The sequence below is a fragment of the Sphaeramia orbicularis genome, chromosome 15, assembly GCF_902148855.1.
Source record: "Sphaeramia orbicularis chromosome 15, fSphaOr1.1, whole genome shotgun sequence".
Lineage (NCBI taxonomy): Eukaryota > Metazoa > Chordata > Actinopteri > Kurtiformes > Apogonidae > Sphaeramia > Sphaeramia orbicularis.
This window is the reverse complement of record NC_043971.1, coordinates 49242640-49266240: the sequence shown is the minus strand read 5'-3', so window position 1 is coordinate 49266240 and position 23601 is coordinate 49242640. Positions and strand designations below refer to the sequence as shown.

At 37.6% G+C, this 23601-nt stretch overlaps 1 protein-coding gene and 1 long non-coding RNA gene across 4 annotated transcripts in view; one reads left to right on the top strand and one right to left on the bottom strand.

Annotated features, from left to right (window-relative positions):
- piezo1 (piezo type mechanosensitive ion channel component 1 (Er blood group)) overlaps nucleotides 1–23601 on the bottom strand; it is a 138673-nt gene that overhangs the window by 30086 nt on the left and 84986 nt on the right. For 2 of the 3 annotated variants that reach the window (XM_030155684.1, XM_030155685.1), the window contains exons 7-26: nucleotides 20775–20946; nucleotides 18958–19065; nucleotides 18603–18675; nucleotides 16012–16115; nucleotides 15618–15697; nucleotides 15135–15315; nucleotides 14666–14771; nucleotides 11874–12055; nucleotides 11588–11736; nucleotides 10323–10481; nucleotides 9275–9384; nucleotides 8234–8400; nucleotides 7541–7717; nucleotides 4295–4414; nucleotides 3494–3694; nucleotides 3155–3359; nucleotides 1891–1995; nucleotides 1163–1319; nucleotides 760–1003; nucleotides 303–399 (exon numbers count right to left, since the gene is read on the bottom strand). In XM_030155684.1, coding sequence (XP_030011544.1) covers nucleotides 303–399; nucleotides 760–1003; nucleotides 1163–1319; nucleotides 1891–1995; nucleotides 3155–3359; nucleotides 3494–3694; nucleotides 4295–4414; nucleotides 7541–7717; nucleotides 8234–8400; nucleotides 9275–9384; nucleotides 10323–10481; nucleotides 11588–11736; nucleotides 11874–12055; nucleotides 14666–14771; nucleotides 15135–15315; nucleotides 15618–15697; nucleotides 16012–16115; nucleotides 18603–18675; nucleotides 18958–19065; nucleotides 20775–20946 — 2897 coding nt within the window. The remainder of the gene's footprint in view (nucleotides 1–302; nucleotides 400–759; nucleotides 1004–1162; nucleotides 1320–1890; nucleotides 1996–3154; nucleotides 3360–3493; nucleotides 3695–4294; nucleotides 4415–7540; nucleotides 7718–8233; nucleotides 8401–9274; nucleotides 9385–10322; nucleotides 10482–11587; nucleotides 11737–11873; nucleotides 12056–14665; nucleotides 14772–15134; nucleotides 15316–15617; nucleotides 15698–16011; nucleotides 16116–18602; nucleotides 18676–18957; nucleotides 19066–20774; nucleotides 20947–23601) is intronic. The other variant, XM_030155686.1, reaches the window with a different exon arrangement.
- On the top strand, nucleotides 87–22517 carry LOC115434028 (uncharacterized). The gene is made up of 3 exons (XR_003937461.1): nucleotides 87–98; nucleotides 12147–12153; nucleotides 22390–22517. It is a non-coding gene; the product is annotated as an uncharacterized LOC115434028 (long non-coding RNA).

The window sequence follows — 23601 nt, the reverse complement described above, 5'->3', positions numbered from 1 at the left end:
GCAGCCTTATGCTGATGATGATGACTGCTGTGTGGAGAAGGGGCGGGATTAAATAAGTTTACACTTCCTCCCACTCCTGTTCAAAAAATGTGACTGAAGTCATTATACGTTGTTTTGATGTATATGCATAAGTTTTCAGGTTTTCCTGAAATCAGTTTTATTTCTGGGCACTGCTGCATATTTGGAAAAAAAGAAAACTGAACTGAAGTGAAAAACCATCTGTCTGTCTGTGAGGAGACAAACACTGAGAACAAGTCTTAGAGAGAATAAACCTGCTTGGACCAGTTATTCTGAACACTTACGGTCATAGTATCCTTTGACTGTGCAAACCAGACTGAACAGCTGAATCACCCAACAGAAACCCTCCTGCATCTTGAACACAAACACACACGCCAGAATCTGAAACAGATAAATACACACAGTTATCACTGTACATAATTTAAGGTGTGTGTTTTTATCTTTCAGAAAGACATGTTGTTATGTTTACCTTCAATACCAAATGCATTTTTTACCATTTGAATGCTGCAGAAAAGACAAAAAATTGAATGCTATGTGCTTTGGTTTTGTTTTAAAAGGTGAAATTTGTGTTACATCTCTGATTTTCAAGGCAAAATTCACAACTCCCATTCAATATTTTTGAGAGCATTTTCTAATAAAAAATTTCACACTATTCTGTTTGCCACTACACACTGCTCACTCAATTATCAGCAACAATGCAAAAAGAATACAGTAATCTCCGAATGGATTCTGTCTACTCACTGATAGCACATTTTTGGATATGATCACTGCCGTGTTGTAGATAATGAGGCAGTCCCACAGGGCCAGTCGGGTCCTGGATGGTTTCACTAACAGCTGTGTTCCAAACAGCAGAAAAAAGAAACAGGCCAGCAGGTAGCCCAGTCCAAACACAGAGATCCTGGTTGCCCCGGTGACGAAGACCACCGACAGGACAAACCAGAAGAGGTAACGGAACACCAGGACTTTAGCCATATCCAGGTAACTCCTGCAAGAGACAGACAGGGACAAGAGACAGGAGAGTCAAGAACAGAGACAAGAGACAGGAGAGTCAAGAACAGAGACAAGAGACAGGAGAGTCAAGAGCAGACAGTGAGACAGAGTGACAGGACGACACGCAGACGCAGGACACAGTGTGTGTAGATACCGGCAGTTGATGAAGTTGGGTGCAGGGTTAAAGAGTCGGCCGTCCATGGGGTCGGGGTCATCTGTGTTCTCTCCTGCTAGAACCATCCACTCCTCTTTGTGCTCACATTCGAACACCTTCCACTGCTGAGATGCACACATGAGCAGCACAAAGTCCGCTGTGGACACACAACAACATCTTCATCAGAATGAACACACAAAGAGATAATACAACAAACTCTGTGTTCAAATAGAGTTCCAGACTGTTGGACTTTTGTATTGCTATGAGAGTGATGCTACCTAAATATACCACTGAACGACACAGGATATGATTCCTGCCTGTGGCCATCAGACTGTTTAATTCCTCATTATAACCACATAATTGTACACAACAGTATTTTGCACTTTTATTCACTTATATTTCTTTTACTTATCATATTGATAATATTTGTCTTGTACATAATTTACAAATTGCCTGTTCTATTTTGTTTTAATATGTACTAGTTTTATGAACACATATATATTTTGTGTTATATATATGTAAATATTTTGTTAGATTTTCCCCATTGGGGGATAAGTATATCTGATATGTATTATCTGATATAAGATAAGATATACTTATAAATCGTTTATATATCTTATCAAACTACATGTATGTGTATGCAAGTACATTCACAAATGTAGTTTGAAGAAAACGAAATGAACTGTCAGTGACAAACATACACACAAAAACAGCCCTGTCAGACTAACCTATGAGGTTTTTGGAGTTAGGTATGGTGTAGAAGTCTGGCAAGTAGATCCATTTGATGAGGGCTGAGTTCATCAACACAGGAGTGTTCCATCTCCAGGGGTAGTCTGCACAACACAACACAACATTAATATAGCAGAATTTCACCCACAGAGACCCAAACATCCACCAGTGACCAAAAGCATCAACTGATGTAAATGTTTAATACCTGTTGATCCACTAATCCTATCAATACATATAATAAATAACACAATACATACAATAAACAGCACTTTAGCACTTTTTACTTTTTTTCCCCCTGTGCTTTAGGTTCTGCGTTGTGATTGTCAAATGTAGTCCATGTCTGTTTTTATGACACACTAACTGTCATTGTTATAACGTGTCCATGTGATGATGTTTTTTATCTTGTCTTGTGAAGCAATGATATGTAGCACTGTGCCAAAGATGAATTTCCCCCAGGGGACAATAAAGTTTATTTTACTTAAGTAAAGTAAAGTAAAGTAAAGTATTACTTTACTTTACTTTTACTTTACTTTAAATAATTGGTGTAAAATGCAGTTTGTCATCTTTTCATGGTCATCAGATGTGACCCATTTGGACGTTCAGAGGCTCCGTAGTGAACGTGGAAACGTCGTCATCTTCTACAACATTGATTCACCAGTAAAACCCATCAATGCCAGTGGATGGAGATAATTGTTTTTATGTTTATTTAATGCTATACTTTGTTTAAAAAGTCACCTTTACCGAATTATTATTTTGTGATTTGATCAAATAATCTTTGACTTCACTCTGAGATTTTATGAACATCTACATGATCAGTAAATTAGATATACTGTAGGTAAATGCAAAAGTAAAGTAAAAGTACAAAATACGGAGGACAATATTTTAATAAATGGTGATAAATCACTTGGGAAAAACAAAAAAGTCATTTGGAAGTTGTGACAAAAATAGTTGTGGGTCTTTAAGGGTTAACAGTGGGTTATTACCTTTAAAACAACACTATGGTACATAGGACACAGAAACCAAATCAGAGATCACATACACAAAACAAATACATAATGTATAAATAATGTATTTGATTAAGTATAATTCACTAGTATCAGAAATTGTATTTCACTTAATCAAAGTGAATCACACTGATTTGCACTGAAATGAAGTTCAAAGAATTGAAAGTGTGAGGATACTACAGTACAGTTATTGTGTGAGTTTTGGGTAAATGGGTCAGTGAGACACAGATACTGCTGCATTTTCATATGAATGACTCACCTATACAGAGTGCAGGTGGGATACCCACACACAGTAAATACTGGTAGATCATGAAGATAGACAGGAAGAGACAGTATCTGGGCCAGATCTTGGCGATTGCTGCCCGACGGCGCCTCACCAAGATGGCTACCAACCAACACCCATGAATTATTACCAGGAAGTTCATACGCTGACCAATCACATTCACCGTCATCAGGAAGCATATCTCAAAAAGAGAGAATCATTTTTAAGACCAAATTAGAACATTTTCTACATGTCCATTCTTTACGCTGTGGAACTGTCTGCTGACAGAAGTCATATTCACAGAAATTACATGATTCAGTAATCACTTGCAGCTACCTCTAATCCAAACTTATAGAAGGTGTAGTTGAGCAGGTATTTGATGCAGGGTAAGAGACCCTGGTCCAGTGTGTCCCTGGTTGCCGAGGGAAACAGAGCGGGAATGTTTGGAGGAGACCGCTGAAGCTGACAGTAGTGGTGAGTCTGGTGACGATAGACCGTCGCCTCAAACACCAGCAGCATCAACACAATTAAATGGTTCTGCAACGAAACATCCGAGACACTGATTCAGAAAACAGATGTCACATTTTCAAAGGTTCAATCAAGACAACGCTCTGTTCCCAAGTTGCAGTACTTGAAATAAAACATCAAAATACAAACACATTTAAGTGTGTGATACCTGCCCTCTGCCTGGATTTTCTATTTTCTTCTTTTTTTCTGTGTTTAGGATGTTTCTCTGTATCGACATTCAGTCAGTGAGTTTGTACCTGCAGCCAATAACAGCATCAGACTAAGTGCTTGTGCAGAACAATATAAAAAAGAAGCAGCTATGGTTACACAGCGTTCTCTTCTTTCTACTTATCTCACTTTTTGCCTGCCAACACAAACATAGCTTTAGTCTGTGCATACTGTCTGTGTATACTGCCTCTAGGACATTCCAGTGGAGTTTTACAAAGTTGTAGGTATGTTTATGCGACAAAATCACAAAATAACATTATTTTTCTATTTCTTGACTGATCTTCTCACTGTTGCCCACTCTTCCCATTCAGTCTATTGCTCACTTGACCACCTCTTTCCCTCTCTCTAAGGGGTTAAGTCACCTCTACAGCCCCTAAATATCCTCTCATATATCAAATATACCTTGCTGTACCCCAGAACAGTGGCATCTTTCCTGATGCCAAACCATTCGGCTGGATCCACTGGCTCTTTATACAGTGTAGAGTTCATCATCTCCTCTGGTAACAGGTTAGTGTTGACTGGCTGAAAAAAGAAAGAAAGTAAATAGTTATTATTCCTTGCAAAAAATTAATTGAGAGCATCTGAACAAAGTTGATCAAAATGTCCCCTCATGCTCAGCTTGTTTCTTTCCTTTATTTCTTTATCCGTTTCTTTTTGTTTGATTATTATTAACATTAGGTACATGGTTGGCGGGGTGGTTGTGTATGTGTGTGTGTGTATATGTGTGTGTGGTGGTGGTGGGGTGTACTGATTTTATATGTAAAACACTTTGTGCAACATTTCATTGTATGAAGAAGTGCTATATAAATAAAGATTGATTGACTGAAAATGAAATGAATTCAAATGAAATCAACTAAAGTGAAAGGAACAGAACTGAAGTGAACTGGAAAAAATGCATGAAAACAGGGAGACTCATTTTAGTGGTTTTATCGGCTTATACAATTAAAATCTGTGACCATGGATAAGCAGGTCATCAGATCAGAGTTCACCAGTAGGTTATGAACAGATTCACATCAACGAGGTAGATATTTTAATATCATGCATGAGCTCTGACATTAACAGATCCCTGTGACATGATATAAAACCCTGAGGCAGGTTTCTGTGATATTGTAAGATCTTTGTGATAATGAAGTTAGGGGCAGTAACATATCTGACAGTCAGTATATTCATGCTTTTCTTTTTACCAAGAGTTTCCTCCTCCTTGAAGTAGCCCCCTGTATTCACTGTGTTTAACAATCTAAAGCTGTAAAGCTCAGCCAATGACCAAACTTAGAAAATATACTGTTTACTGTGTGTGTGTGTGTGTGTGTGTGTGTGTGTGTGTGTGTGTACATATATATGTATGTGTATTTGCTATTAGGCTCAATGTCTGGATTTTTGACAGTACTGTAAGTGTACACTGACTTTACTCATATTCCCTTCTTCATCATTATACTAGATAACATTAGATGGTAAAGATTTACTGGTGATATGATGAGTCCTACCTCAACTCTTAAAACAAGAAAAGCACTTGGAGAGCGCAGACCTCCGCCAGGACAGATCTGCCTCCCGTGCGTGTTTGTTTGTTAGCAAGATAACTCAAAAAGTTACTGGCCAAGACCCCCACCCCGATCACCACCAAAATTTAATCATTTCTTCCTTGTGCCAGTATCAACATTTCCTGAAAATTAAATTTTGGTCCTGCCCACATCTAAATAATTTGTTCGTCTAAAATTTTAATAAAATTAATGATTAATATGTGGAGACTAAATTGCATTTAATTAGGAGGAAATCCTGTTTGGTCTCGTAATATTGACATTCACAAATATGGAAACTGAAAACTCATTTTGGATTTTAAGTGTATAAAAGTAAGCACTAAAAATGGGCTTAAAACAAATATACCATCCATCATCATGGAAAGAATTACTCTGCATGAAGCACCAAGAAAATTAATGTGAGAAATTATGGGACAATTGGAGAGCTTATATTTCCTCAAAACCACACACTCGTTTCTGTCACATTGTAGTAAATGAAAACACTCCATGTTGATACATGGGTTTACTTTGTCTGTTTAATTCTTTTCTTAATGCAAAATTATCAGGAAAGGATCTAAATTCTTTACATGTGTGTGACCTGATGAGTGCCACTGAGATGTGATTTGAATAAAGGAACAGAACAAAATAACAAAAAAATGACTGTCTATTTTGTTTTCCAACCTCCAGCTGTGCTTATTAATGTTTTTTATTAATATGATGAACCTAAATTTTACATATGGAATTTGGCCCTGATTGAACTGAAATATTTACACACCAGCCAGCTGAATCTGGAAAACCTTCAGGCCTCGGCCATGTGGAACGTGAACAGAGTGAACTGACTGTGTGCATGTGGGTTTAATTAAGGGCTATTTGTTTCACAGCAGGAGGAACTGGGGCCTCACAAACACAGCGCTAAATAAATGCTCTGAAAAACCTGTGCTCTTGATGTGGTGTTTACAGCAGAGACAGACTAAGACCCACTGAATCTGACCAGTGCACATGAAGATCAGTGCATCATCCAACTTCATGATGAATATTCAGGGCCTGACCTGAGCCATAAATCAGACAAATTGAGAGGAATGTATCATCTTTGTCATTCTTTTTTGAAGGGAAGAGTTGTTTTTTATATTTTTGTTGTTGTTTTTTTTCTTTACCAGTAAAAACCACAGGGATTATAAAAATGAAGTCAGCGCTGTATTGCCCTACAGTTCTTCAAATGCTCATTGGAGGTCGGTTTCAAAAGTGAGTCTATTCCTGTAAAAGCACAGGTTAAAATCTGACACTTCACAGTGGAAATTAACATCTTTACTGCCATCATGCAAAACAAAGAAAGATTTTGGTCTCAATTTTTCCGCTCATGGCAACTGAAGAAGGAATGAATTCTAAAATAATATCCCTGTTGTAGACTTGTATTAAAGCCTATGAAGGACATGGCCTGTTTACATGACCGTAAAAATATGATAACTGGGAGTAATCGGAAAATTGTAATAATTAGATCTGATGCGTTTACATGCACTGAAGAAATGCAAAAATTGAAAACCCTGGTTTAGACGCTCCAGTCTATTATTGGATTTCTTTTGGAGTACATAGAGACAGTAGATTCAAACTAACTGTCATTTTCTTCCACTCACATTTGACTATTCAACTTCAGTTTCCTACAATTTTTTTATTTTTATTTTTATTTGTTGCACAGATGTAAAATAACACAATAAATCAGATTAACCTGTATACATGCAAAAAGACATTGCTGTATTGGGGAGAAATCCAGGTATGTTAATCTGATTTCTAATAATCAGATTACTGCTGTTAGCTGTTCAAGCATATCAGATTATACTGTTTACATGATCACTTTAATAATCTGATAATGATCAAAATATTAGTGTGAACATAATCAGGCTCGGAGATATGTGTAGTAGCTTTTAATGCAATGTTGGACTCAGCTTCGGAGGTTATACTTATGTAATATGAGGTTATGGCGGTAATGAATTGGTTTCCCATCAAGTATTTTTATTGCCCGTTTATGTAGAGACTCTAGTGGTTTGGGTATATTGTGATATAATGTAACCAGGTCAAAGTGCCTCTTGTATGTATTTGTACAGTTGTGTTGACTTCGACCACAGTGTGTGTGTCTTACCAGGCTACAGTTGCTGGAGTACTCAGCTGGGTTGACAACACTGAGTTGGTAGAGCATCTTACACATGATGATGACACACACCCAGATGGTGGACAGACAGGAAGCCATGGGCCTGAAGCGACCGTAGGGCATCGCCAGAGACCACAACACCACCAGGACCAAATTCATCACAGATGGCTGCAAATACACATGCAAAATAGATTGGATTGAGATAATTATGGACCTGTGTTCCTATATTTAATTCACAGATCATGTAGATGTATCAAAACAAAACAAAAAACTGTAGAAAAAGTGACTTTCTCAACAACGACATCAATAACTGAATATAAAAACAAGTGTCAAATCCAATATCATTGATCAAACTCAGTGGGTTTTACTGGTGAATCAATGTCGTAGAAGATGACAGTGTTTCCACATTCACTACAGAGCCTCTGAACGTCCAAATGGGTCATATCTGATGACCATGAAAAGACGACAAACTTCATTTTACACCAGTTATTTACATGCATTGATAGGACTAGTGGATCAGCAGTTATTAAACATTTTAGATCAGTAAATGATTTTAGCTGTCTGTGACTGTTTGGGTCTGTAAGAGTTAATTTTAAGCAGATGACTTTATCTGTGTTGGTGAATGAAATGATGTGTGTACAACATTTAACTTAGATTTGTTATGTAAGCTCTCATTCTCTTTACCTCTTCCAGAGCCACCCACACAGAGAAGAAGGCCACCATTTTGAGAATGTGGAGTTCCAGAAGACGCCAAAGAAACACTTGGACTTTGGTGAGATTATCAGAGAACCTTCTGGATAGAACCAGGAGTCGATCCATGACCAGACCCCACTTACTGGGTGTCAGCTCAACTGAGAGAGAAAGGAAAAGATGGAGAACAAACAGAGGGACAGAAACCAATTTTTTTTTTACTGATTTGAGGTTGTTGGGTTTTTTTGCTTGTTTTTTTTCTCCCTTTTCTTTTCCTTTGTTTGTGTTTCTTAATGTTCTAAATTTAAAAATTAAAAAGATATCTGGAAAGAAACCGAGAAAAACACATGACAGACACACAACAGATAACAGAACCCAGACCACAACTCTAATGGTAACAGCCGAGTATGACTGGGGTTCACTTTCAGAGTAGTTTGATGAATAAATCACTGATAGTCAATCAGAAAAAATCTGAATATACAGGTCACGTTAGCACAGCATCAACTTTTAACTATCTCACTCTTATTAATAATCTTATCACCACATAAATAAGGAAAATATCTAGTCCACAGAGCAGCCCTGCTCAAGATTACATTGACCTTTATGGAATTTTTCAAACTACTGACAAAATTTAGTGTTGAATTATGTAGCGTAACATCTTTAAGCTGATTAAAATCACCTTTTGTACTTTTTTAACATGTTAGCTTAGGTAAGAAACACATGCTGATCCCAGCAGAAGATGCACAATGATATTGTTCTTCAGTGTAGATAAGAACAGCATTATACAGTAGTTAACTACATTTCAGATCAACTGAATTTGGACTGCAATGCAATGTGTCAGACTGTTCTGTGTCTTAGTGGCTTAAGTGTTCTTTTGACTGTAGAGCTTAATACACTTGAGCACATGTTGGTGAAAAGTGTTTTTCATTAACTGGATCCTACACCGGAGCTTAAGGATGTCTCCTGAGTTTGACTGATTTTCAACAGAACGAGTGAGCAGTGACCTCAGTGGAACAAGTCACAGAAGTATTTCACCTTCATCTTCAGACTCGTCATCATCGATGTTCGTCAACAGGTCCTCTTCAGAGTTCTCTCCCTCAGCGCTGGGGCCGACCGTCCTTGCCGTCCTCACGCTGGTCTTCTTCCTGGAGACACACCACAGCTTTCACTCATGAGCAAAAGGTACATAAAATATCCCATGGTTTGAGCCTGTACTCTCAGATCTATAGGCTGCCATCAGGTATGTGTGGGCAACTGGCTTCACTGTTGTTTTATCATTTGGCTGAACATTTTATATCAAATATCCTATCTGGGTAGAACTTAAACAAGCATTCATTTAAAGATAAAAAGCTACTTCAGTTTTGTAGAAACTTGTACTTCTTCACCTTGTTATTACATGTGAATGCATCTTTCCATGATCTTTGATTGTCCAGACCCAAATGCAGACCTGTTGTTTGAAGTTCCAAAGTTTGTCTGTTTGTTTATTTACTTCAATTTTAAAACCAAAAACAGCAAAGAAAAATTAAGAAAGAGAAAAAAACATGTTCAAAAAGGAGCACAGTGAAGTGCAAATTATCTATTCCCACCCCCTTACCCCATCTTTTTCTACTGGCCACAAAGTCCTATGTCAGCTCCACAAAATAATTGCAAAATATTACACATATCAAAAATAAACTCTGCAAAAATATTAAACACATAAAAAAAAAAAAATCCCAACTCTGTCCAAGCTTATACCATATATCATAGTATATCATAGTTCATTATTCTAATCATATAATATACACATTGTATAATAATACACTACATCTTATTACATTCTACAATGTTATAACATTATAAAACGCTTCAGTTAAATTAAGCATCTTATCTTATCTTAAATGATCTTATCTTATCTTACCTAAGGGGCTTAATTTGAACAGGTTCTGTTTATTCTTATTTCCCAGTACGTATTAATATATTCTTTTTTTTTTTTTCAAACATGGTACAGCTCCAACATGTCTAATATGTTTCCATGAGACGGCCTATCTCAGAAAAACATCACTCTTAATAAACCTAATGTAATCCAATGTTGTTTGTATATTACCTGTGTCTCGGTGTCACATGCTCCAGGTCAGTGATTCTCATGAATGGCTTGTGGAAGTAGTGCAGCTGCAGGATGCAGGCCAGTAGGAAGAATCCAGGGATTAGGATACTAGTGAAGAGCTCTGAAAGGGCGAATGTCTCCAGACCAATGGCTGCCAGCCTGAAGGACAACAGTTTACAACCATGAGCCTGCACTGTACTGTGCTCTGTTTCAATGCTGTGACCTGAATAGAAAAACATTAACGTAGCAATAAAACACAACATGGCGGTGTCATTGTTCTGTATGAATGTAAAGAACAGTTTGGAGGTGTAAAATCTTATGTTATGACTTGGAGCTAGCAATTTTCTGATAAATATATAATTCACTTCCAAAACAGCAGGGGGCGTCATGAGTCAGCTTATCTTCAGCTAAAATAAGCACTGCCAAATAATGGGGAAAAAAAAAAAACAAAAACAAATTTCGAAATATAATTAAATAGAATCAGAGACTGCAAATCTCAGCATCTAAAAAATAAACAGGAATCAAATGTGATAATGAGCAGTAATAAGTTTAAAACTACGGTTAACGTCATCTGGTAATTGTGTCTTGACATGAGTTCAGAGAGGGTGTATTACGCGGCAAAACAGATTCTGGTCAATTTGACAAAACACTGGTGTTGCTATACTGATTCATAGCATAAAATGTTGTGGAGGGGAATTACTCAGGGCATTTGGAAGAAGATTTTCACAAACACAATGGAAAGATTCTGCCAAACATCATTTGTGTTTCTTTGAAACATTTTCTGGAAGACATGATTTGCATCCATGTCTGTGCTGGTTCATTTTTGTCTGACATTTTTTTACAATGAATAAAAGTGCTATGAAAATGTTGGAGAGGGAATTATTTAAACAGTTTGCTTTTGGCATTCTTTTAATAATTATAGTTAACTAGACTACAACAATTCACATGACCTAAAGGTCTAAAACCAAGTCATTTTATGAGGAAAACTGAGCCAAATAAGTAAATTCTGACCCGGTTAATGGTCTTCTCCTGACCCTAACCAACCTGCGACTGAAAGCTGAAAATAATTCTAAAGAACAAAAAATAAATAAATAGAGGCATGGCTATTAGCACCTCAGTCCAAACAAAAACACATTTGTTTGGTGCTCATAATGATTTTTTTAGTTAAAGTCAAGAAGTTCACTCCATTTTTAATTAAGCCCACCGCTAACAGCTAACAGAGAAGTTAAAACACACTTCATAATTTTTTTTAACAGAGAACGTACTGCTCTTCTGTGAAACCAGTGAAGTTTCTCCAGTATCCAGGGAAATCTTCAAACTGGTAAGTGTAAATGGAAATCAACACCAGCATGGTGTAGGCCACGACAAGCCACCAGAAGATCTTCAACAGACGCCTCCACAGAGAGTAGTACAGCTGGAAAACAACACATTTATCATCCTTACCATCGTGTTCATTTCCAATATAGTGTGTATCAGTGTCTACCACACTTGGAACAAATAGTATAGTGATACTGAGAATATTTCATGGCTGCTGCACTGGCCTCGTCATACCTGGTAGAGACAAAGGCAAAGCAGGAAGAGCAGCATGTAGACAATCTTGTATCCGACAAGTTTTCCAGCAAATGACACCATGATGAACATTCCTCCACAGACGTAGATCCAGTATTTTGCATAACAGCTCATCACCATGCCTCCCAGAACCTTCATCACGGACTCATTAGCAGCTCCTTCGTCTGGGTAGGACAGGATGGTTGGATACGGATAAGGATCATGGTGAGTTAAGTAAATTAAGCAAATTCACACTTTTAATTGAAATCCCCTAAGGTTCAGAGTGTAGTTCCATAATTAGGGTTTGACTGAGGTTTGGTTATGTTAAACGGAGAGGAAGGAGGAATTATTTGTGCAATTACAATAGAATTAAAGATACTAACATAAGCACTTTAGACTTTTAGCTTGGCATCACATTAACAATTCATACATGGGCTAATTGTAGAGCTGCACAATATATCGTTTGAGCATCGTCATCACAGTGTACGTGTGTGAAATAGTCACATCGCAGGTCCTGCAACGTTCGAGGCAAATGAACTCGACGTGTTCTCATCTAATTTCAACCTGGGTACCTGACACACACTGCACGCAGCGACCCACCAATCACAGTCGTTCTTAATCAGTTTGCCAAAGCAGACCACGCCCCCTGCACATGGAGTGAGTCACTGGTAACAACATTGAAAAATGAGCAACGAACAAGAGAAAATCACCAAAAACGAAGACTTGGTGCCAAAAAGAAAAGCAACGTCAGTTATCTGGAATTATTTCAGCTACAGGAAGGATGATATTGAAACATGTGTTCTGTGTCGACAGTGCCTTGTATCTGTTGGCACAACAAGAGGACACATAACTAATTTCTTTGACCATTTATGTCGGCACCACACAGCTATTATATCCTCCTGAGTAGTTTTTCATTCACAATATATATCGCAGGGTTAAAAAAAAAATCCACGTCAGTTTTTTCCAATATCGTGCAGCCCTAGTTAATTGGATTATAATGAGTGTTTCTAATTAGACATCTACCATGACACAGTTTAACAATATGTCCGTGGTCCATAAAAATCTGATAATTGGGAGTAATCAGATAATTGTAATAATCAGATCAAATGTGTTTACTTGCACTTAAGAAATGTGATTATCAAAAATCCCGATTTAGACACTCCCGTCCGATATCGGATTTCTTTCAGAAGACATACATAGTGACCAAAGAGTCAATCCTCCTGGTATTGCCTTCAACTCATGTTTGACTACGTCACTTCCGTTTTCTATGATTGAATTGTTTTTGCACGTGCAGACGTAAAAGAACGAAATAAATCAGATTAACATGTATACACGCAGGAAGACATTGAAGTATTAGGCAGAAATCCAGGCGTGTTAATCTGATTTCTCATAATCAGATTAATGCTGTTTATATGGTGACTTGAATAATCTGATAACTCCAGAAATCAAATACTGATCGGAGTATTTGTGTACATGTAAATGAGTTCACTGACCCAAAAATACTTGTCCATTTCTGTTGCCTATAATACCGCTATCGCTAATGTTACGTTTTGTGCTATTGCTTCCGTTAGACCCGTCTGTGCATGTCGAGTCTACAGTGTGTGCCTTGAGGAAGGTCTGTCACTAAAAGCTTGCACATTAAAAGAATTTTACAGACTAGGGAGGTCTTTTTCCTTTTTGCAGTAAAGGATGTCTGTAAAACCAGGATTACCACACAGGTGCTGACAATTATTGTACAATACTTGCACCTGAGTGCAAAACTGAAATGGCGTTGTAGTTAATGTCAGCTATTTTACCTCAGGATCTGTCCCTAAACCGAAGAAAACTATTCGACCAAGGTGCATGTATTTTTAATATCCTTGTCCACTCAAGGATATTGGCTCTGTCCATCTGTCTGCACCTGGAACTCAAACCTACAACACATTTCAATTTTCCACAAGGTAGTTCTTTTCCATATCTGAGTCCTCCTAGAAGATGGTATGGATCTGCATGCAGATTCAATGATGCAGATGCAAGTGACACACAATTGATAAACTATTGGTTTCATAATATGGTTTTGGACATACTAAAAAGTCTTGTATACTTTGTCAGCCTACTAATAAACCTGTTAGTATGGAATTTCTGGCATCTCTACAGACTTAAAGTAAATTTCTGTTGAATGAAGGCAGTTACAACAATATCTATCAGCATGATTTGTTTTTTGCTGAACAAGAAGAAAATCCATAACTGAGAGTGCATTTCCATGTAATTTCTAAATCTGTCATACTTCCTGTTGACGGATGTTCCTTATCTCAGCTTTGGGCACAGTAACTTCAGGTAGGTGTGTGTAAAGGCAGGAATACTGTTCAATTAACACTAGTTAACACTGTGAAAGGTGTATTAATGTTCAATGTGAAGAAACGCAGTAAATACACTGGTTCATGGGTCATTTATAATGAATGTGAATGAATGTGAATTTGACAGTCTGTCAGTAAAAAATGTGATTCATATGATACCCCTGAAAAGCACATTATATTGCCATGACAACAGCCAGACACTGGAAAGGCTTAGGTTAGCATTACACATTCACTTGTAATGGTCAGAATTAGGATAAAGAGCGAGGCAATGTATTATACCAATGGTACCATCAAAGGGATAGGGAAACAAACATGTGTGACAAAATTCATGTCTCTTCAACATAAATTAAATTAAATTAAATTCATGTTAAGGAGTTTGGCATGGTTTGGTAAGGACAAATCTGCACAATGTCCCCTAGACACATGGAAATACAATGTGTGTATGTGGACATGTCAAACCTCCAGTGGTGACTTCCTGTAGTGGTGTGGCCATTTTCCTTTTCCTGCTGAAGTTTTCCTTCACTGACTGACGTAACAACAGCCAGAAGGTTAAAGTGAACAGCAGCTGAGAGACAGACAGAGCAGTAAAAAACAACATGAGTCAGTTTTTGAGTCTGGAAAATTGAACACAACAGATACATGTACCCACTTGTCCTTTTATACTGTCTAAAGTACTTAGACACTAAGTATTAAGAAATGGCAGAAATGAACCCTGTCAGTCTGAATGAACACAGAAAAAAGGTGCTGCTGATAGTGCACAGATCAGCCCCTACCAACTGTCATAATGCTGTGACTGCATGTGTGTCAGTCCACCTACTGGACCGGCTATCGCTTCCTATCCACTGCAGATTATCACAGGATGTCAGAACAGGTCACTGGTTTCAATGACCTACTTCAAATCTTTCCATATCTCTCCATTTATTATTACCAGAGCTCCCAGTCTGAGACAGGGGTACTGGGCTCGATCCAGTCCAAGCTGTCTGAGACTCATGCTCCCCACGGTGGTGGGCAGTTCAGGCTGCAGCTCCATGGCCCAGACGTACTGCAGACAGCACAAAGCCAGGCCGTAGAGCAGGATGAATGGAGAGCACAGCGTGGCTGCATGACGTCTGCAAAAAGGATGAGAATGATAGTCTCATAGCTTAGTCATATTTTTATCAGGTTATAGCCAATGATCAACATCGAATCAGTAGTATAATAAGAGTTCAAAAAGTTACGCAGATATCACTATTTGGCCAAAAATATGACATATACAAATATGCAGTGATGTTAATGATATGTATGCATGCACTAACAGTTAAGATTTGTTTGAATCAAGATAAAGACACAACAAAATCAATATTTAGTCATTTCAAACAGTCTAAAATCCTTCTTTTGGTTTCTGTTAATATGGTCTAGCTGATAGTAGTACCTGGCACGTAGGATCCAGATGAGGCAGGCCCACAGCAGCAGCACAAACGTCAGCCAGCTGTGGTACGTGATGCTCCAAACCTGAAATGCATATGGATCATTAGGTTCAAACTCCAGTCTGCAAGATCCATGTGTTGACCTCTTATTAACTATCTACTGTAATAACATGCAACAATAACAACAGCTATCGTTTCATCTTCTAGATCCCGTTGTTGAAAACCTGAATGAGGATCAGAATGATCTGATTCAGATACAGACTTTTTAAGATTCCACATCTCATTTAGCAGGACTGTAAATGGGACTGAAGACCACTATGTAAACTACTAGCTCTGTGAAGATCATATTAAATCATACATGCACTGTGTGTCATTATTTGACTACAGTGGTATACATACCATCATGGCTATCAGCGCACAGACATAGCTCTGCTGCATGACCACCTTTCCCAGCAGGAACAGAGGGCTTTCACTCTGTTGGCCACTGAGGGTGCCACTGACACCTGCACAAAAATCAATCAATCAATCAATCCCAGGGGAAACTGTTGTGTGTTTAAAAAAAAAAAGTTAATTAAAAAGTAGCAGGAAAAAAATTATCAATACGAAAAATACACACACACATATATAAAGCTCTAAATATACATATATACAGCTGAGGACAAAATTATTAGCCCCCCTACAAAAATGTAATTGTTTTAAAGGTATTTCCCGAGTGCTTTTACACAGAGCAACACATTTTTAACACAGCTTTTTTAGATATCCTAGTTTTATTTTGGATGCTTACATGATTTTAGTTTGCACACAGAAATGAAAATATTCCACAAAAAACAAAAAGTACCAGGGTCAAAATTATTAGCCCCCCTGATCCTAATAGTCAATTGTGTATCCTTTTTGCTGGATAACAGCCTGCAGTCATAGTATTTTTTTATTACAAGTCTCTGACACTTTTTTTGAGGAATCCCAGCCCATTCTTCTTTGGCAAATCTTTCCAGCTCCTCCAGATTTGGTGGCCTTCTGGCATGGATGTTCTTTTTTAGGTCACCCTGAATATTTTCAATGGGATTTAAGTCAGGCCTCTGTGCAGGCCACTCAGTTACATTCACTTTGGTCTTCTGAAGATAGCTCTTCACCAAGAGAGATGTATGTTTTGGATTGTTGTCATATTGGAAGACGAAGCAATGACCCAGACCCAGTGTTACTGCTGACTGCTTATGGTTTTCTTTCAAAATCTCCAAATCTTTCTTTGTTCATGATTCCTTCCACCTTGACCAGATTTCTAGTTCCAGATGCACTATAGCATCCCCACAACACAATACTCCCACCACCATGTTTCACTGTAGGGACGGTGTTCTTTGGGTTCTATGCCTCTCCCTTTTTTCTCCAAACATAAACGCTGCCTCTATGGCCAAAGAGCTCTAGTTTTGTCTCATCAGACCATAGGACACACTTCCAGTATGCATAATGTTTCTCCAGGTTGTCCTGAGCATATTTAAGTCTGGCTTAAAGGTGTCTTCTTCAAAAGTGGAGTTTTTCTTGGTCTGCATCCTCTCAGTCCATTCCAGTTCAGAGCTATAGTGACTGTCTTCTTAGAGACTATGATTCCTGATGTGGCCAAGTCATTCACCAGTGTCTTGGCAGTTGTTCTGGGGTCTTTAGACCCATCTCTCACTAGTTACCTCCACCAAGGAGGTTATGTTTTAGCCAGGGTTTGTTTGTCTGTCTGTCTGTTTGTCTATCCGTTAGTGTGCAACATAACTCAAAAAGTTATGGACAGATTTTGATGAAATTTTCAGGGTTTGTTGGAAATGGGATAAGGAAGAAATGATTAAATTTTGGTGGTGATCGGGGGTGGGGGGGCCCACGGAGGGGGCACAGACCAGAAAATTTCATCAAAATCTGTCCATAACTTTTTGAGTTATGTTGCACACTAACGGACAGACAGACAGACAGACAAACAAACCCTGGCAAAAACATAACCTCCTTGGCGTGGGGGGGCCCACGGGGGGGACCACTGATCAGCCTTGGCGGAGGTCTGCGCTCTCCGAGTGCTTCTAGTTTTCTTTCCAGGGTCTTTGAAATCTTTCACTTCCTATCTCTGCAAGACTTGTTCTGTACTGTGTGGCTGTTTTTGAATTTCTGGATTATACTTCTCACTCCAGTTCTTGACACTTGGAAATGCTTGGATTGCTTTGTGCATCCCTCTCCTGCTTTGTCTACATCAATAATCATTTTTCTCGGGTCCAAACAGATTTCTCTAGTTTTGGGCATGGTGCTTTCTCAACTGACAGCTCAATGAGCCATACTGAGGCTTTTATACCATGTTTTAACTTAAATGTTAAGTGAAATCACTTGATTCACCTGATCACTTTTAAACACATCACCTGTGAAGTTACAGCACATCATTGCACAAAAGTGGTTTGTGCCATGACTTAATAAATGGTCATTTCTTAAAGGGGGCTAATAATAATGTCCCTGGTTATTTTAGTTTTTTTCTAAATAATGCTGTTTTGGTGTGCAAATATAAATAATTTGTGCCTTCTAAAGAAAACTAGTATGTTCAGAAATGCTATGTTGAAAATTCCTTGCTCTGTTAAAAAAGTACTTAGGAAAATCTTGAAGAAACTTAAAATTTCATAGGGGGGCTACTAATTTTGTCCTCAACTGTACGTAGCTCTAAATATATACATACCAAAAATACATATTGAAACACTATTAAGCACAATTAGAACAGCAATTTGAACTATATGTAACTGACAAATATTATTAATATGATAAGTAAAAGAAATATACATAGATAGGAGCGCAAAAATAGTGTTGTGTTTAATTATCTTGTAATTAGAAGATCCAGTTCTTGTAATTGCACAAACCAAGAGAAACCCTAGAGAGATCACCTACTCTTTTTTCATTCGTTGTATTGGTAACGTTGCTGAAATAACACCTTAAATTAGGTATTAGTTTTGTAATTTGAAAGACAAACTGAGCATGTTTACCCAGATCAGGCTGACTGTCTGCAGACACAGCTTCTTGTCTGCTGCTTTCTGTTCCCATCGACAGGAGCATGAGCTGCAACAGAAAAGCACACACACAAATAATATTTAACGGCAGTGTTAAATCTCAGCCTGTGAATTTACATTGACTTAATCCATGCTGTGGTCTGATCACAGGTGAAATGTTCACTAAATGCAAGTGATAGAAACCAATAGGTTTCATTTACTTTATTAAAGGGTTGAAAAACAGTTCAATAGAAGATAGATTTTTGGAGAGTATTTATCTGTGTGACCTTAATAAATGGAACTTTAAAGTGTGACAACATTAGTGTGTGTGTGTGTGTGTGTGTGTGTTGACCTGTGTGTCATCTTCATAGGTGTCTTTCGGCTGGTTGCATGACCTTAACTCAACCATCTCCTCCCTCGACTCATCCCTTTTCTCCTGCTGCTGCTCCTCTTCACTCTGCTGAATGCAACTTCATCATCATCATCATCATAATTATAGTTATTATCATTATCATCATCGTTATCATCATCATCATCATCATCATCATCATCATCATCGTAGCTTTATCCACTTAAGTGATGATTTCCTTATAATTTATCAAAACAACTTTAGGTCATTTAATACTTCATTTAAGTAACTACCAATCCAACCCTTGTTAAAATATCTCCAAATGTGACGGTGCAAACCATGATCTACTGCCAGTCAAAAATTGACACCTACAGGGTGGGGAAGCAAAATTTACAATATTTTGAGGCAGGGATTGAAAGACAGTGTATGACCAATTAGTTTATTGAAAGTCATGAGAATTTAAATCTTCAAATCATATTTTACTGCATTTCTAACGATCTTGTTGTCTACCTCAAGTTCAATTGCCATTTTTCTCATGGATTTGGTTGGATCCTTTAGGATTTTGGATTTGAGAGCTTTAATAAAAGCTTTGGTACGTTTTTTGTTGCTTCCTCCACTTCCAGACTTTCTTGTAATAGTTTTGCTCATAGTCATTCTCTTCTTTACATTATAAACAGTCTTTATGGACACTCCAACTATTTTTGAAATCTCCTTTGGTGTGACGAGTGCATTCAGCAAATCACACACTCTTTGACGTTTGCTTTCCTGATTCCTCATATGGGCAAAAGTTTCTGAAAAGGTATGGATAATAGTGTTAGGTATGATTATGACATCAATATATGTTTGGTTTCAAAACAATTGACGTAGTGCCTGCTGAGAAAAAACAATTAAATGCTCATTGTAAATTTTGCTTCCCCACCCTGTATATGACCTGTATTTATTGTTTTTGGTCTGCATGCAGTGTAGTATTAGGGTGTGACATCTTATCTGATCTAATCTAATCTTATCTTATCTTATCTAAGTTGGAAACTTTTACCTAGCATGGAAGAGTCATTAGATCAATCAAACTGAATGGATTCAATCCATATTGCGATTTTAATTAGCAAGAACTAGTTAAGGTTACACACATTCAGTTTCCTGTACCATAGTTGGAAAGCAATACTTTTCTTAACAGGTTAAATAGTGTTTTAGAATTTGTGGTTTAAAGTGGTTCAAGACTAAGAATTGATCTGCTTCAATTTGATTTACTCTGTTAAAACTTCTGAAATCCTCTGTGCAAAACAGGTTTTTGTATGTAATAATAAATCTCATCAAGTATTAGAAGTTATTTTCAACACAATTTCAAAATTTTCATTTTCAAAAAGGTTAAGTTTTTGTAGCCTTTCTGATATTTCATTAGAAAAAGGCACAGTCTCAGCAAACAACAGGTTGCTATTGCTGCAACAGTTTTATTAATAACTAGTTTTTATAACATTTTTAAATATATTTTTTAAAGACACCAGATAATCACATTTAAAATGACATTTTAGCTGATAACTGATGCTGATTCCGATACCCATGCATTTGTTTATTTGTTTTTGTTGTTACTTATGCATCCCTTAACAAATAAATCTTCATTATAAATACAAAAATAGCCACTATTCTAAAGCCTTTAAGCCCTTTGTCACATTATCTTTGAGTGAACACAGATTCAAACATGATTTATGAAAAAAAATCATTCAATGTAACATATAAATATCTGCCACTGTCATCAGTAAAAAGACATCTAATGTATAGATTCCTGTTTATAGAGTACTCTTATCTTACCAGCAGTAACTAACCTGTTTAGTTGTTGCATGGTATCCTGTCTTGAGAACAGTTACAATGGTGATGTAGAGGAAGAACAGTATGCCTGGGTTGGCATAAACAGGCCAGTCATGATCGGTATTAAGGATGAGGTCATATGGCGAGGAGCAGTTTCCTGGTATGATGATGTCCTTCAGGCCAAAGAGTCTAGAGAGAAACAGATTAAAGATAAACATCATGGGATGGATCTAAGAGATGGTATTTGAAACATGTTAAGTGATGTGTTTCTAGTCAGAGGTATGTGAGGCAGCTGCAGCAGAGATCAGAGGATTAGAGATGTTTAAGAGGGAGGACATGGAACCAGTGGTGCAAAGCTAAAGCTAACTGACATGATACCACATGTGGTGGTGAGACACGTACACTGCAAAAATCTAAATCTTACCACGGTAGTTTTCACTTGTTCCATTGGCAGATTTTTGTTTTTTGGTTTTTTTTGCTTAATTCAAGATTTTTTTTTTCTTGCTTAATTCAAGCAAAAAAAAATCTGCAAATGGAGCAAGTGAAAATTATCTTGGTAAGATTTCTTGAGAAAAGAAACTGTTCATGCAAAACCCTGTATTTTATTTATACTATTAGAATGTCTACCATGTCAGGTCAAAGATCAAACAAGTGAAAAATCTGAGCAAAGATGTCCACAGATCTCTCATGGACCTTTGGACAATAAGCCTTCAACTGATAAAAACAATTTATAAAGATGACAATATAGGGCTGCAACTAATAACTAATCAATAAGCGATTAGTCATCGACTACTGTAACCACAAGTTGACTAGTCAGATTATGAACTCCAAAAAACAAAAACAAAAAACAATGGCTTATTTTATATATTTATCTATTTATTTATTATTGCAGCAATACTCCTTTAATAAGAACATTTATGGCATAACAATTAGAATGCATAACAAAGTTTGTTAAACAAATATTCAATTCAATAGTCAACAAATATTACAGCACCAATTAAATACCTTTTTCCTTTGAACAAAAGTGCATTTTGTGCATTACAATTACAGTACCTAACAAAGTTTGTTAAACAAACAACTCAACAACAAATAAAAATTAAAAATTGAAAAAATTAAAAGTGGTTTCAATAGAACTATAGTCTTTTTTAAAAAAAATCATATATACTTATAATATAATTTGGACATGTCAGTGTAATTACTGCATGAAAGTTTAAAAGATTCATTCATTCATTTTCTGAACCCGCTTTATCCTCACTAGGGTCACTTGGAGCCTATCCCAGCTACATAGGGGCGAAAGCGGGGAACACCCTGGACAAGTCATCAGTTCATCTCAGGGTTGAACATATAGAGACAAACAATCGCTCTCACATTCACACCTATGGGCAATTTACATTAACCAATTAACCTATCGGTGCATGTCTTTGGATGGTGGGAGGAAGCTGGAGTACCCGGAGAGAACCCACGCAGACACTGGGAGAACATGCCAACTCCACACAGAAAGGTCCCACCCCCCGTCGACCGGTGTTGGAATCGAACCCAGGACCTTCTTGCTGTGAGGCATGAGTGCTAACCACTGCACCACCGTGTCGCCCTGGCAGTGAGTACAAAGGGCAGGGGCACTGAGTGGATCAGCGTGTGTCTACCCTTCGCCGAGAGGCATGGGTAACCCGCTGAACCCCACTTGTGATAGGGATTGGGGATTGCAATTATTTCCCATGAACGAGGAATTCCCAGTAAGCATGGGTCATGAGCTCGTGTTGATTAAGTCCCTGCCCTTAGTTTAAAAGATGAAAAATAATATATGAGTAAGTAAAAGACAGGAACCAACCCCCAACTCTATGACTTGAAAGAGTGAGTCAATCTTTCAGGGAGATTTATGGAGACCACATTTTATTGTTACTTTTACTTTCATACTGTATGGATCGCCAAAGCTGTTACATATCCTATATGTGTTTTTAAATGACAGTTGGTTGATCTTAAGGCCTGGCAACACTTTTGATTCCCCTCCAAGTTTAAAGGTCACCGTTTCTATCTAAATCTATCTAAATGTATCAAAAATTGGTGATAAAGCTATGAAATAGTACAAAGTGCACAGTTAATTTTGAGATTATGTTTACACATTTTGTCACGTATTTGACTGCTTAGAATGCCGGGGTTGAGGTATGGAAAGGCTTGTGGTCAACACTGTAATAAGATCTGACCGACACATTAGCACCAATACATGACCAGTGAATCTAAAAATGGAGCTGGAATAAAGAGTTTACACCTGAAGACCATGACACCCAAATACAGCCCTGCCAAAATTAAGCTGTGGTGGAAAGGTTTAAGTTCTGCGTCTTACCCTGACATTAACCCTTCTCTTTTTTTTAATTACATGCCACTCTTCTTGACTTAACCCACTTGAGGATTTAATGAGTGTGTTTGGCCCTTCCTGAGACAGATTAAAATTAGCACACATGAGCAGCTGGGAAAACTGTAGGAAACCAAATCTGTAAGGCAGGATATCATTGGCTATTGACTTTTTAGCTATGGGATCACTGTTACTGCGCAATTAAATCTGCCATTTAGTATATTTCATGTCTTTGACTGACTACACCAGTTGACTTGTGTAATACATCAACTGAACAAATAATTTGCTGTAGTTTCCCCTACAGTTGAATGACTTGTTTTATGGAAAACATCCAGAATTTCAGGAAAAACACAGGTCGAATGAATAATCCCAAAGACAGCAGTTCCATTAAAATGTCTTATGTCAAACCTCTGTGCCAGAATGCACAATACCCTGAAAACTGGCTCCTCAAAACAGACTACAACCAGTATTTACCACTTTCATCTGTGTTTCTC